We start from the raw sequence: 15,393 nt of genomic DNA, 5'->3' as shown, positions 1-15,393 counted from the left end.
TAATGATTTTCTGGTCACAAGATTGCCCAAATAAAGAGCTCCATATTTCACAGTCTTGTTGCAGCATTCTGCACCGTCACAACCACGTGACAATACTATCGATAGTGGTGTGAATAATGATGCTGTTGCGGGTCGGCCATATTGCCAAAATATTTGTGATAGCCTACTATCAGCTTCGCTTAATTTATGAGCAATTCTTGTTGAAAGGAATAAATTATTTCCATAGTGTAAAGGGCAGAATATGTCCATCAATAAGTCAATAAATTCACATCCAAAAGCAACCAGTTACACCTTACAATTAACAAACTTAGTTCGTGATAATTTTTTTTTGTATTTTGAAATCATAACGTGCAACATAAATTTCAAGCCGCGCAGTTCCACTACATGTAACGCCTTACTTTCCGCTACAACTGAATAGTTTGACTTTAGGATCATGTGTCAGCAAAGCACTCAGGTGAAGAACACAGTCATGTCAACTTTATTGCCCTTCAGCCTGCTCCTCCGGCGCCCCTATGTACCTCGCGCGCGGGGAACCAATATTATTCTGCAATGAGTTCGTGCTGTTGGTTTTATACTATCGATAGTACCATCGAATTTTTTACTTATGATAGTGCTTTTTTACTATTGATAGTATTTTTTACCATCGATAGTTCGATAGTGACTCAGCTATCGATATTATCGATAGTGACATCGATAGTTCTGCATCACTACTGTTTAGTCGAGAATTTGTTCTTGAAGAAACGATTGTCACCATTAGCAATTCCTTTCCGCAAATCTTTATTTCTTTGTCTTTGTAGACAGTGAGGTTTAGCATTTTCGTTGCATTTCCTCATAGGAATCTGCGGGTGAGCAGATCGAGAATGTGAAGTATCAGAAGGCATTGTTCGACGAGATGAGCGAACTGACCACTTCAATCATTATAAGCGCAAAACACGTTCGAGTGTTGTACGAACGAGGTCTTTACGAAATTTTTTTCATCGAGGAAGGCGAATGGAGAGGTCAGCAAAAATATACGAAGCAGCCGCCCACAGGGCCGTGCAGAGGTCAAGCTCATGGCGGTCCAACACGCTCATGGTGTCCGCCTCGGTGTGGTGGAAGTAGAAGTACCTCTCGTCTGCAGCGTTCAAGGACAGGGCCGGAACGCCTTGTTGAATCCAGGGTAAAAGATCAGGCTCCGAAACGCCGAGTGTGAGTAGTGTAGCGTTAATGGAAGCAAACAGGCGGAGCACTTCAGCCACAATGCAGCGAGCACGCTTGTTAGAACCAGAGAAGGCAAGGCCCAACGGGCGGAACGTTCCGCTGTCGGATTCCATGACGGCGTTAAGGAGGTGTCGCTCACGCGCGAAGTGTCGCTGGAAGTACTCCGTTGCACCTGTGATGCCTTGCTCCTCTCCAGTAAAGAGGATACAGCGTAGGGTGCGCCGAGGCCTAAGGCCCAGACGCCGAAGTACGGCAAGAGCCCTCCAGGAGATGAAGGCTCCCGCACCATCGTCCATGGCACCCTGACCCACGTCCCAGGAGTCCAGATGGCCGGACACGGAAACCACCTGCGTAAGCAGGAGAAACCTATAGTATAATCCTTTGCAGTGTACAATGTCACATTATGTCAAATAGAATGGCCTGAAAAAACACGAAGGAATGGAGAGCAGTGACTTCTCAAGATGTCGTAGGTTAGACGTGTGGTAGCCGATGAGATTCGAAGAAATTTTCTTCACTGGAGTTAAATGTACCTAGAAAGAGGCCGGAATATTAACCAAGAAGACGTCAGATTGGCTAACTTACACTGACGAAAAAGAAAGGGGAATAAAAGAGGAGCGAAGGGTACAGAAGCACACTGTGAACGTGTGCACGTACGCGGGCAGTACTCTGCAGTGAAAGGTGTTCGCGCAATGTGCTGTCAAGCACGAATTTGGTTGAAACGCAGCAGCGCCTTTCTTTAAGAACTATTTCCATTGTTCATAGTGACATCATAAAGGGATTCAATCGCACTATTGTCAATATTGATAGAGTAAATGTTCAGCAAAATTACCTCTTTTGGTTTGGTTCTGCCGCGAATTTCCGCAATTGTGTTCCGAGAAAGCCCAGGCGGCAACGTCTTCGCTCCCATTACAAGTTTAATGACTGGCTGTATCCCTATGGAAAAACATTAAGGCGTCATGCGGATACATATCAGGTTACAAGTGTCAACACGTGGACATTTCGCACAGATATTAGCACGGTCGATGCATTTAAGATGCATACTGAAGGGTTAGTTACCTTTAAGCTAGAACATGCAAAGACAGTTTTAAACAGCAATGCCACATCCTATTCCTGTTAACCTTACGACACGATTAGGCTGAGAAAAGTAATTGCTAGTTGCTAACTTTAATCTCTCGGTTTGGCCCTTTGTCTGCATCTATTAGTTTCGTCCGTATCTACATTAGCAGTCCCAGTGGTGGCGACATTTCCAAAGAACTGAAGAGCGAAAATGCTCCTGTTGCACTCATCAGCAGGTTTAGGTAGACGTTAAAGAAGCCCAGGTGATGCAAAATAATCATAAGTACCACCATGGGATCGCATTTAATCGCGCTTAAAACCTAGAATTTCACGTTGTTTACCTTATTCAGTGAGTCAATTTCGCCGTCAGCTTCCTTGGTAGGCTGTCACCTCGAAAACAATTTGTGAGTGTGTATTGACACCTCCTCGAACAAGGCAAGAGTCGTAAAACAAACAAGAAATGCGCTAGCTTCGCTGCCTAAGCAGACGGAAAACCACAAACGAATTTCCGTGCACTTTGGCATTTTCGTTCTGTAGTTACTTGCCTTGTGTGAACGCGACCTAACACTCTTAGGCTGAGCCATCGCAGGCAAATTTTTTGTCACGTGATGGTACTGGCAAGGTTTGCATGACGTGGTTAACACGCTGTTGCTTGTAGTAAATGAAAACGATTCTCCCATGAAACGCAGCAACAGTCACCATTTATACGAACTTCATGCGACGCTCTTGCTAAAATGATAAAACCTTGCTGCCCTTGTGCGATCGGTTCCTGTTATTCAATTAACAATTTATTGTTGAAGGCCATTCATCAGGCGGTATATCCCGCAGGCACGTAAATAAACACCTAATGTCCATTTTACAGCAACAGGAAGCATAGCAAAAGTACCGTACACTATTGATGGAATAAATTGAAAGACAAGATTCGCTTTATTTGTCGCTGAACTGAGCAGACATTATACGCAGATTTCAAGGTATTAGGACAGTAGTTGAGTCAACGTGCACAGCAGAATACCTCGAAACGTAAGATGTACTGAGCGTTCGAAAAAAAAAGGTCTACGTGATCGTGGGTACCGTACTCTTTACGGATGCGGCATTTTCAATGCTGCCTTTATCACATTTCATCGGCGGTTGATAAATACGTCGGAATCAACGTGAAACTGAACAACAAGATTGTTCACTTTAGAATGCATGCAAACATGAAATATTCAGAACAATAAGCCGGTGAGGCAAGATGGGCTTCTTGGTAGTTCCTGTTGGCCTCGATGACCTTTCAACGTAGGAACATTCTCTATGGGTTACAGAGTATTGTCACCGCATCCTAGCATTAATGATCAACAGGCTAGCCAGGCAAAGTAGGTCTAAGGGCACCACGTCTGCAACAGGTGTGCACGTCAGTACCGACAAGAACAAGGTAAAGCGTGATTTCATTCGTTATTCGCCTGTGATTTACAATTACAACCCCCCCCTGGGGGTAATTTTTGTCGTGTTTTTTCAGCGAGCAGTAACTTTGGCAACCATTTCATAAACACTGATTTCTTTTATGAAAGGGGGTAGCGCTAGTAATTGTTGATGGCTAGATGCACGCAAGATGCCTCAGGCGTTGTAATGTTATGTGTATTAGGGACTGGCCGTAGAAAAGCAGTAAAGAAGTTAAGCAAGTGATTCTCGAAAAGTTTTATCATTGCACCCGAAATGCATGTACTGAGGTGCTATGCAGGATGGCCCGAGTGTGGCCTAAGTCGGAATCTCTCCGAGCTCTCGCGATGGCCCCATTTTCAACGAACCAGTTGTACGAAAAAGTTAAATCCCGCCCTCAGCGCGCGCCCCTTTTCATTAGCTACGATGGAACGCGGCGTCGAGTGAAGGGCGGTTGACAAAGTTGGGGTGGTGCCCTCAGACCAGCGCCATCTTCTGTGATTTGTTTGTCATTCCACTGAGTGTAAAAGTTCACCCATAAATAAACCTGTTAGAATTTTTCACTAATGATATTTTTCGCAGGTGCGCGCTGTTTAAATTGATTTTCAAGCGTTTAATGCCCGTACTAAATATTCCGAAGAATAATTAGTGCCCTGGCCTCCGAGATTAAATACGGCCGAGCACCTTTCAAAAGCGTGCGTCGCAAACACAACGTCGCCCAGTGAACGTTGCGCAGTCATAACGTAGTTCAGCGCAAAAAACAGGCAACAGACGAGTAAGAGGACAAGGACACAGCGCATTGCCTGTTTTTTGCGCTGAACTACGTTATGACTGACTCGTTCCAACTCGCCCAACAAGCAACGTTGCTAACGTTGCGCAGCCGAGTCATCGAGTATTTAAACAGCCTAGCCGTTAAGCTTTTGTGCGCACGTGCGGAGTCGCCAGAAAACTGTCATTACCATGATCGGCCTTTACCCTTCTAGCGCGTTGATCGGTCGGCGCGCTCTTCTTCATCTTCTGCTCACTCATCGAACACGTGCTCCCGGCTGATTAGCCAATTAGCTAGGTGGTATACCGAGCTAATAAAGCCAGGATATGCTAACACCGAGCTAATTAAGCCATATCATGCTGAGCTAATTGGCTAATTTAGCCACGTCTTGCTGAGAACATGCTAATTAAAGCAAAGCTAATTACGAGCGAGCTAGATGAGACAAAGGTCATTGATACCGAGATAATTCAGTTCACGCTGAATAAGACGGCTAATTAACACTATGGTAATTAGTACCTTGCTAATTATTCATGAGTTCATTAATATCATGTTAATTACAACCTTACTAATTAAAACTGATATAGTTAATAACGCGCCGGTTGATACCTTACTCATTAAGTCCAAGTTAATATCATGTGAAGTGAGACCAAGCTGAAGCTGTCTGCACTCCGAAGCAGACTGAGCACCGAGCGGACTGAGTTGACGTTGAGCCACGTAAAGAGCTCGAATTAGCTGGATCACAAGCTCCACTGATGGCCCCAGCCTTGCAGCACTAGTGCAGGCTGACTACATTTTTATATGCAGTGAAGCTGCTAGTTGGCGTCCACTGCATGAAACGCTTGACAATCGCACCGTCACTATGACAGTCACGAGTTCAACTGGGGCCTTCTCAGAATCAGCGAGTTCGAACCCGAGTTAGCGTGTCAATCAGTTTGACCGACAGACGCCCACGGCAAGGATGGGGCTCGTGCGAGCCCCATCCTTGCCGTGCGAGCTTAGAGCAAACTCGTGTTCACGAGAAGCTCAGGCCATCCTGCACAGCAGCCTTCTAGTACCATTCCTCTGTTTCAAGTAACGACATTTTTAGCAACACATGAAGAGGCTGCCTGGTAGGTAATTAGAGGGTGATTCTTTTAGAACTGACCTATTTGAATGGGTTTTAGTTTTGTTAGAAAGTGTGCAATTTTAATGCGGTTTGCGGCAGAACATTCAGAAAGGATGAAAATTTATAGACCTGTCCCATTTTGTATATGTAAAGCAAAAAAAAACAAGAATAAATAAGAAAAAATCACAGTGTCACCACAAGTGGACGCAATGAATGCGACAGCAAGAAATTGGAAGGAGGAGGAGGAGGAGAGGAGGAGAGGTTGAGGAAAGGAAAAGGCGCAACTTCTGCAACCCTAATTGGGAGCACGGCTCAGCGCCTAAAAAAAAATTGGAATGTCACACGAAGAACGAGAAACACCTTGATACTTGCCGCGCGCCGCTGAAGCACAAAGAAGGACGCCCGAACAGGCATGCACAGGGCAAGCGTGAACTAACAACTGTCGCAGTTGTTACGTCATTCCGCTTGAGCAACGCGCTGAAAGTGTTGACAATGGAGAATCAGACGCTCTCAGATATTTCTTTTTCATTTAAACTGTGGCGCGGGGAGAGAACCCCCGCGTCTCCGGCCACGCGGGTGCGTCTGATGTAAGGTGTGCCCGGTGTTCTTTGTTTTTTTTTTCTTCCACATCACAAGTGGCTACAGAAAAGGTCCACTTTGTCGTGCGCGTTTCAAGGGCAGTTTTCAAGTTTAAAGAAAATTAAGAGCGTTGCGTGATAGAAAACACGCTCAGGCTCCTGCGAGATTGGCTTACTACCAGCGGTAAATGGTGTATATAAATAGCTCGCCGTTATTTCGCTAAGCATGCATGGGGCATGCTTGAGTTGTGTAATGAAGCGGTATGGGGAGCGATGGTTCGAATCCCCAGTCGTGTGCTTCGGAATTTTTTCTTCTTCTTCATTTTTAATTGTGCCTTTTATTGCGATAGCAATTCAATGGACAGTCTCGGCTGGATTTTGCCGTCGCCGTCGCCGCTGTTATGCACCGTATATATATATATATATATATATATATATATATATATATATATATATATAAAAGCCCCAAAGAAAAATAATTCAGAAAATGCTGCCGAAGCGCGGAATCGAACCAGGGACCTCTTGCTCCGCAGCGAGTGGCGCTAGCTACTACGCCACGAAACGCAGATCTTCCACATAGCTAACGGCGAGTGTTATATAGGCACCCTTTACCGCTGGACGGACTCAGAGACGGCAGGCGATAATAAGCGTTTCTTGATTACCAGTGAGGTGGCGCTAGGAGCGCGACGGGCGCATTTAAAGTCGTCGGCGAGCTCGCTCGCTTTTTATATTTGCGCAGGGAGAACCTTGCCCTTCCGCTGTCTTTCGGCTTTCTCGTAGTGACGGGAACAGGAATGTTTCAAGCTTTCACCGTGATGTCCGCGCTCATGTTACGGAGCGTACGAAAGTCACTCGAGCTCAAGGGACGCCGCTAAACGAATAAACAGAAGATGACCGCGAACAATCAAGTGTCACAGCTCGACACTTGAAGCACGCTAGTTTCCTTCGCTGCTTCGGCCGCCTTTGCAACAGGAGCGCTGTACAGACTGAGAGTATCCATTGGTGAGCCTCACTTCGTATAGCATTAATTTCTTGCTATCGCATTCATTGCTTCGCTCTTGCGGCGAAGCTGTGACTTATATATATATATATATATATATATATATATATATATATATATACACACACATACATATATACATACATATACATATCCGGGACATGACGGCGACGCAAAAAGTCAGCTGAGAGTGTCCATGTAATTGCTATCGCAATAAAAAAAGCATGGCTGATCCCACTTTAATAGGAATCGGTATAACACGAAAGTGAAACGTGTCTTCACAGGGCTAGTTGAGCGTTTATTGTGCATTTTTTCGCCACAAGGGCAAAGGAATGAATGCTACAGGAACAAATTGTAATGTCACGCGAAGAAGGGCAACGAGCTCGAAACTTCCAGCGCGCTCTAAATCAGAAAGGACGCACGAAAAGAACATACACAGGACGAGCGCCAACTAATAACTGTCACAATTGTTACTTCTGTATGTGCGAGCAGCGCGCTGCTCTCGGAAACACGGCCACTGCAGCAAGAGAAGTGAGCTTCGTGTTCTCTGTAAGCTCAACGGAAACTTGCGGTGAAAGCACAAGACGTACAAACCGCCCACGTCACGAGATAAGCGAGCGCGCACGAGGAACAACCCTTGTAGAGGCGCGCTCGCATCGCAACGCGCGGGGCGACAACCTTTAAAGCGCGCCCTGTGCGCTCTTCGCGTCACCTCGTTAGTGATAACAAGAACACGCAGAAGCCACCGTGCTCTGAGTACAGTGAACGGTAAATGGTGCATATAAATAGCACGCCGTTAGTAAGCTGAATAACGTGCGCTCTGTGCTCGAGTGGTTCCGCACCGCGCGCTGCGGAGCGAGGGGTGATAGGTTCGGCTGCCGGCAGAGGAACTTTTTCGTCTAGTTTTTTTTTTTGCTTTGCCACCTGTTGGTGTGTATTTTACAACGTCATATCCGTGACGGAAATGCGTCAGTGGAACCGTGGTAGACCCGAGCATAAGACACTTTCGTGCTAATAACGAAAACCGCGAAATGATAAACAAGGAGGGATGGCTGGCGCCTATAAAACGTTCAGACGTCTGATTGGCATACGGCATGCCAAACGTGACTAGCAAAGGTTTGTAAAGGATATAAAGGTTTATAATCACATAGCCTACGAGAGACGTTAAAATTACCATCCGGAACGCCAAGCTGTTCTGACTTCAACAGTATGCAGCCCCTCATTGTATGGAATTTCGCGGAATGTCGCGGTTTTTGTTATTTCTCATTTATTGTTTTTTTCTATATTACACATCAAAAAACGGGGCGGGCCATAAAATGTTCGTCCTTCCTGAATCTTTTGACACAAACCGCCTTAAAAATCGGATAAATTGTAACAAAAGTACAGCCCAATGAAACAGGTAAGTTCTAAATGAATCACCCTGTTGAAATTGTACACCGTTATGCCCTTGGGGCAACATGTGTTGGAAAATCGGCAGTCTCGTGGCCGTAAAAGGCGTTAGAATATGTCCGCTAGTGAGAAACAATGATGTAAAAACACAGTTCTGTCTCGGCGTTGTTCCTTCGGTTCGTATGCTTTATATATGACAGAACGAGGTGGCAGCCATAAAAATTTGCTATAAATGCAGGACACGTAACAAAACTGAAAAATGTTACCGAATGTATACCTGCGTATGTGTATATGTGCCATCGTTTGTCTCAGATTGTTTTTTTTTTGATGCTTTAAAAACCATGGCACAAAAGCGTTTTCACAGAGCATCCATGCAATCAAGATACACGTTTCGAAGGCTCGACACATTTCGAATACTCATGGTTTGCACCTTTAGAAGGAAAGTTGTACGACCCCACTATGACATGCATCATATTCATGTGATTTTATAACGTTAAAAACCAAGATTTTTTTAATAGCGATTTCTTGTTGTAATAGTAATATAAATCTGCCAATCTGTTTCTTTACACTGCGCAATTTATCCATGTTTACTGATCGCATGCATTTGACAGGATAATTATGTACGACGGTACGAAACAGGTTTATTAGATGAATATTTGATTCACCTCGATCTTGCAGTCGAGCAAGAAGTTCGGCGTCCTCGACCGTGATGGATGCAGTCGGTATCCTTGGGGTTTTTCTGCTGTACTCCATGTAACCCGTGTGTGGGCTGTTGATCGAGAAGGGCGTCACCGAGCGCACGAGCGCGGCCACGGCACCTGCCTTCGCCGCTTCAGTAGCCCCATGCACGCGGTAGTTCACCGTAGCATGGTACGACACGTATTCCTGGTTAAACACGACGATTTTGCCTTTTGCCTGCAGGTGGGTGAAGACTTACTTTACACGCTTGAAAACCTAAGTAATTTTACAGCTCCTAATTTTAGACTCGCCGACGTACGGGGTGGTTAAAACGAACGTAATTTCCATTGACAATATTTCATTGTAATATTGAGTGGGAGACGTTAGCGCCTTTAGCTCGGAACCGGCTACTGCCTGACACTTACCAGCTGAACGAAAAAAAAAGAAACAAATCAAAACGCCACAACATATGAAATACAGTACGAAGACCATATGTATGAAAAAACGGACAGTACATGAAACACAGAGATTTAATTCATATGAATCCAGGTAAAATACAAAAATTGCACGATGATGTAAATATGAAAATATTTTAAAAGTCTTAAGATGCAAAAGAAAGACTGAACACATTTACTAACATAGAACGCAGAGTACCAGATCACAGAATGATGCATATCTCTTCAAAATATTACTCTACGCAATTTATATAAATCGAATGGCTTTCCGGACATGCCGAAATTTGATGGTTTTAGAACATGTTCGTATGTTCTCAAAAAAGCTTTTGAAAGTGACAAGCGGTTTTGTATGAAACACTGCTTCCGGCTGTGGACCAGATATTTGCTAAGAGCGCATGACCTGCTATCTAAAATACCACCCACAATGCGCGCAATGACGTTTGTAGTCTATGGTTGCCGATATAAAATGAGAAAAAAAAAGTCTGATGAGTAAAGGTTATTGACGGGAGCGAGGCTGGGTGTGTGTGTCTGCTCCGCACTGGGAAGAAACTTTGAGGAGGCTTGAACTTCGCCTTCAAGGGTGAAAGGCGATAGTGTAGTCGGGCTGCGTTCGTATCGCCATCTCTATCGCTTCCCACGCTTCACGGCTCTGTGAAGCGCGGCATCTCGACCGTTTCGAGAGGTAAAGGAACGCCCGTGAGCGTAACAAAGGCTATTTTTTAAACTCTCGTGCAATGTCTATGTAAGTACAGTTATGAGCCCAGCGAGCCATAATTCCTCGTGTTTTACAGCGAAAACTGTTATGAGATCACTTCACCGGCCGTTTTTGGCGCCGTAGTCGTCCGCCGCCGGTGTCCGTAACCAGTATCGCTCGAAATAAGAAAAAAAAACGAAATAAGAAAAAAAATTCCAGGATGGAACGAGGTTCGAACCAGGGCCCCCTGCGTGGGAGCCCAGTATTCAACCTCTGAGCCATGCCGGTGCTTGAAACTGCTTTGCAAAAAGGTCCTATACACGCTTCATGTCGGGAAGGAACCACATTAGCATATGCAATATAGCGTGGTAGAAGAGTAAAATAAGCACCAAGCGTCGCACAACGCGAATTCTGTCACCAGGCGTCACAGAATGCGAATTGTGCAACGAGTAGGTTGTTGAATGCTTCCAACCCATTACAAAGGGCTTTGCCATAATTCTTCATCGTCATCAGGCACGGCATCAACAAAGTGCGCATAATGCCTTACATGCGTTTAGCAGGTACCAACGCTCTCCGTAGAATGACGAAAAATGGCACAGTGCCTGCTGCCCTACTTCTAAAAAATTACGATTTATAGCGTAGTGGGTTCCTCGCAAGTGCACTTGTATTGGTTGCCAAGGAAGCCCATAGGCGCATGATCTATTTCCTCGGGGTCACAGTAAAGTTCTTCAACCCCAGCCCCGTCTCTCTCCCATGTCGACGTATGTTATACAGCATGACGGGAGAGGGAAACAGCGACCGGGCGTCACCCAATGCAAATTACATAACTGGTGGGCCGTTTAAAGATTCCAACCCATTACAAAGGACTGAGCCATAATTCTTGATCGTCATCAGTCGTCGCGTCAACAAAGTGCACATAATGCCTTACAGACGTGTAGCTGGTGCCTCGCTTCTCCGCAGAATGACGAATAATGGCTTAGCAGGTGCTTCCCAACTTCACAAACATTGTGATTTATGGCGTAGTGGGTACCTTCCTAGTGTACTTGTATTGTAGCCCCAAGAGAGCTTAACGGGCTCTAGAAACGCCGCTCTTCCAGCTTTCGCTGTGCCTGTGCTGCGGTTTCAGCGCAGGCCTGGCGTTTTTTTATGTGTATAAAGAAGCAATCACTTGCTCCCGTGGAACCTACACAGTTGCACACTTTCTTGATACTGTGGCTGATGATGGTGATCGAATATGCGTTAGCGTTTTCTAATTGATGGGTATTTATTAAAGCGCCCACTCCAATAGCAATTCACGCGGCGTGCGGTATGATACAATTCTGCGCATCTAACACGAAATCTTATGTGAACGCGACCCCTCGGACCACATGACGCGTCTATAGAAGTTCTTTTTTCTTTTTAAAACTGTATACTTTTTTATTTGCATACATCGCATTATTTAGCTCGCGGACAGTCCTGATTTTTCGCTCACAAGCAACGGCGCAATTACCGACACCATAATATCTGCGACAGGCGTTTCTTAAAGCTGCCGCATTATGAGGAAGGGAGCATGGAAGAACAGAAGGAGAGACGTTAACGATTTGTAGCAATCTGCAAGGTGAATTGTTCATTGTTTAGTTCAACACAACTGGGCGTACAGGCTTGTGCATCATAAAAAGCGCAGCAGCAACATTTATGCAGGAACATCGTAGGTCGCCGGGCGACAATTTGCTATACCGTACGACGCCCAGCAATTTCATTCTCAAAAAGCTTCGTATGCTCCTGATCATGTCTGAATTTTACAAACCGTGAAGTGTCGTCGGAGGTGTCTCATGCATAGTTTCTTTTAACACATGCTCTAAAAGGCAAATGACTCGAGCACACAAGCTCATTACAGTGTCTGCGTCACAATACTGTTGAACAAGACTATGAGCAGGAAATATACTACTCAGAAAAGGACGGCGTTACTTGCTCTTAGAAACCAACAATAATGCACACTGCATGGGCATACCTCGCTAGACTCTGCCTTCCCCTCATTAACCAAGCGTGTGTGGAGCTGTGAGAGAAATTCCTGGCCAGCGATAGTCTTGACGATGAAATCTGTTTGATTGGCATGTCACGCAGAGCGGCAACTGCCTGTGGCGTCCTGGACTGAGGGCAGCCAGCACTGTTAGCGAGGTCTCGGTACGGGCTAGTTGGTATTCCATTTCAACTTGCCCATTCTGTACCACTGAAGCATCCGCGACTACAATCAAGCACCTGTTGTGGACATGCCCTAGCCTGAACCAGATACGGCAGCGCTACCTGAGGGCAGTGGGCCTTCATGCAACGAGACCACCGGACTATGATTTGTGGCTCTATGGGCCCCACCATAGAGCACTGTTGATGTATTTAGCGGAAACCGGCCTCAATCTGTATATTTAACTATGTATGCCGTTGGGCAAACTCTCGAAATAAAAAAAAAATGTGATCACAGCGCAAAGTAAGACATGAGACAGAGATCAACGAAGACGTGCGTGTCTTACTTTGCACTGTGATCGCAATTGGATCACTGTTAGATGGAACTTGCGGTTCAAGCTGGCCCAGCACCACCAACACCTTTTTGTCAATAAACGTTTTTCCTTCCTTCCTTGCTTACGAGAAGGACGCCTGGCAAGTGGTAGGCTTTGGGTAATATATAATGGTAGTGAAATAGCTGCGCCAACTAATGGGAATTAAGTGCGTTGGTCGGGATGTGGCGCCAGCCCGTGGTAAGTGGATTATGAAAAGGAGACATGCCTTTTCTTCAAAGTCTTCAATAGGTGCTACTCTAGATTGCTGTGAGGCAGAATGACGTGGTACAGTCAGTGTAAAAGAGAAACAAAAGATATAAAAAACAAACCTTAGCGCTAAACAAACCAGAGTACCTTAGTGATACATGTTTACGCAGGAATGTTTGAAAGATCGTTTTTTTAATGAAATGCAGAGGCGCTGTTTGCCATGCAATCTTATTTCAAGGTATACTCTCGCTGTAGAATGTCGAGGGCGGACATTCTGGATTTTCTTACTGCGCCAAATACTTAACAGAACCCGGTGCATTAAAAGCCCTACAAATAATTATAGTGTACTTACCTTCTTTGCATTTTTGCGAAGTTCTTCAAATGACTTAACTACCAGCACGGGTCCTGTGATCCCCCCTGTTGGCGTGGCCACGCTGTTTCCCAATCCAAGAATATTCATTTTCTTCTTCCTGGGCTTCACAATCCACGCTGCTTCGTGCCCTCTCCGCCAATTTTCAATCCTTGCACCCTCGGTATGTACAGAGTCGAGTCTATGCCGGCGCAGAATGTTCACCATGTAGTCGATGGAGTCTTCCAGACTTTTGCTGCCGGATGGCCTAGCGCCAAATTTGTCCACGAAGCTGGCCAGTTCATCGTACGTCACATTCTGCTCGGCTCCGTGCACGACCGTATCGATGATCTTTTGTACGATCGGTTTGTATCTCCGTATCTCGCGAACCAAGCGCCGAGAAAGTGCAGCATGCCCGTTGCACCTATAGTGGTTTTCGGATTGAGATGCCACAGCAGCATGAAGTACGAGCAGAGCGCCGATGAAAAAGCGTGTACTGCTCATTGCGCACACTGGAAATGTTAGTTTAGCTGAAAAGAAACCATGGGGAGGACAAATACATGACTATTTAAAATTTTAGGCTTCGGCCATTCATCGAAGTTGAGGCGTTATATTCTGAATGGATATGTGTGCATTCCCGAGGAACATTTTTTGTTGGGGTAGGTTAACAAACAAGGTGAAATAATATGCATATATAACGCACATGCCAAAATGTACAAGAACGGTAGCTTGCGTCAGTTCTTAAATGATTGCTTTAGGCGCTTTGATCTTCTCCGCTGCACTTAGAACTCAGCTACTACGAGTCTTCTGGCAACGCTGCAAAGCGCAGCGAACCCGACTGAGGATACTGGCTGGAGCGCAGTTTACTCCGTTACCGACAATTAGATGAAATTTGAGTGCTGTATTCCTAGACATGTACCCTTAGACACATTGGAGGCACTCTACGCATGCATGAGAGCATCCAGGGTCTACGTGCTACTTCAATGCCAGCAGAATAAAAGCTATTTACTCCCCGATACACCAAGCGGACAGACCCGTGAAACCACGAGAAGTACGCATGGAAAGCTTTCCTTTAATAAAAATGTTCCCACGGAGGTTTATATTGATAGCAGCGAAAGCACCACCTAACTCACTGTTTTTTACTCTGCGATTCCGTAAAGAGCAAAGTGAGTCACCAGCTTAAATTACATTACGAAGGTATACCGCTGGAGCTACGTATAGGCCGCTTTGTAATGCAAGTATGACAGTGCGTGTTTTCGTTATATGGTAGGAATACAGTACAAGGAGCTGCTCCTGTCCCCACTGAAACAGTGTCCGCTGGATGGATCCGCGTGAAAGCATCGCGTTAATGACCTGCGTATGTAGTATTGCATTAAATGGAGAGGTGACAAAATACGAGACTAGCAGGGCTTATGTGGGTGGGCGTGACTATAGATGAAAGATCTCTTCAGAGAATAACAAAGAGTATTTCATTCATATTAGATCGTTTAAGAGGGTGTGATGAAATCCACCATTATGCTACGGTTTGTTAAAACCGGCCGCATTATTTGATCACAGGCGTTGGCTCTCAGGCTGCTCGGGAAAACTGTGCACGAAGTTGCGCGGTCGATACGCATCCAGATAGGGTGGTTTTCATAAAGGTAAGAAAGCCTACCGAACCTATGGTTTAAGCTTACGAGCAAGATGTCTTTATAATATGAAGAAGCCTGTGCAGGCGGAACGCCCCTCTCAGAAGTTAACAATTACTCCATGACTTTCGCATAGTAGCCATATAGTGTACGTCAATGCTCGTCACTTTCATCACTAGTAAGACCGTATGAGGATGGAAGAAAATGCAGGGTGATTAGGTGTAGTGTTTGATGTTGTTGCTGCCCCACATGTCGGTCGCGAAACAGGGACAGAAAGTGAGGCAGAGGTAAATCCTGGTGCGTGCGATGGTTACTGCCTTTGGCTGCCATTTCAAAAT

At 45.4% G+C, this 15,393-nt stretch overlaps 1 protein-coding gene across 1 annotated transcript; it reads right to left on the bottom strand.

Annotated features, from left to right (window-relative positions):
* Positions 1-831: 831 nt before the first annotated feature.
* On the bottom strand, positions 832-13,931 carry LOC119391730 (carboxypeptidase Q-like). Its single transcript, XM_037659383.2, has 4 exons — positions 13,431-13,931; positions 9,179-9,428; positions 2,030-2,133; positions 832-1,547 (listed from the first exon to the last, which is right to left on the bottom strand). The coding sequence occupies exons 1-4, from the start codon at positions 13,929-13,931 to the stop codon at positions 975-977; spliced, it is 1,428 nt and encodes a 475-aa protein (XP_037515311.1). The 3' UTR covers positions 832-974.
* Positions 13,932-15,393: the final 1,462 nt, after the last annotated feature.

Source organism: Rhipicephalus sanguineus, chromosome 4, assembly GCF_013339695.2.
Source record: "Rhipicephalus sanguineus isolate Rsan-2018 chromosome 4, BIME_Rsan_1.4, whole genome shotgun sequence".
NCBI lineage: Eukaryota > Metazoa > Arthropoda > Arachnida > Ixodida > Ixodidae > Rhipicephalus > Rhipicephalus sanguineus.
This window is presented reverse-complemented; position numbering and strand designations above follow the sequence as displayed.

Coding starts and splice junctions, on each gene's coding strand:
- LOC119391730 (XM_037659383.2), bottom strand. CDS start 13,931: ATGAGCAGTACACGCTTTTTCATCGGCGCTCTGCTCGTACTTCATGCT. Junction 2,134..9,178: donor TGCTCGACTGCAAGATCGAG/GTGAATCAAATA, acceptor GTTTTTCCATAG/GGATACAGCCAGTCATTAAA. Junction 1,548..2,029: donor GCAGAACCAAACCAAAAGAG/GTAATTTTGCTG, acceptor CTGCTTACGCAG/GTGGTTTCCGTGTCCGGCCA.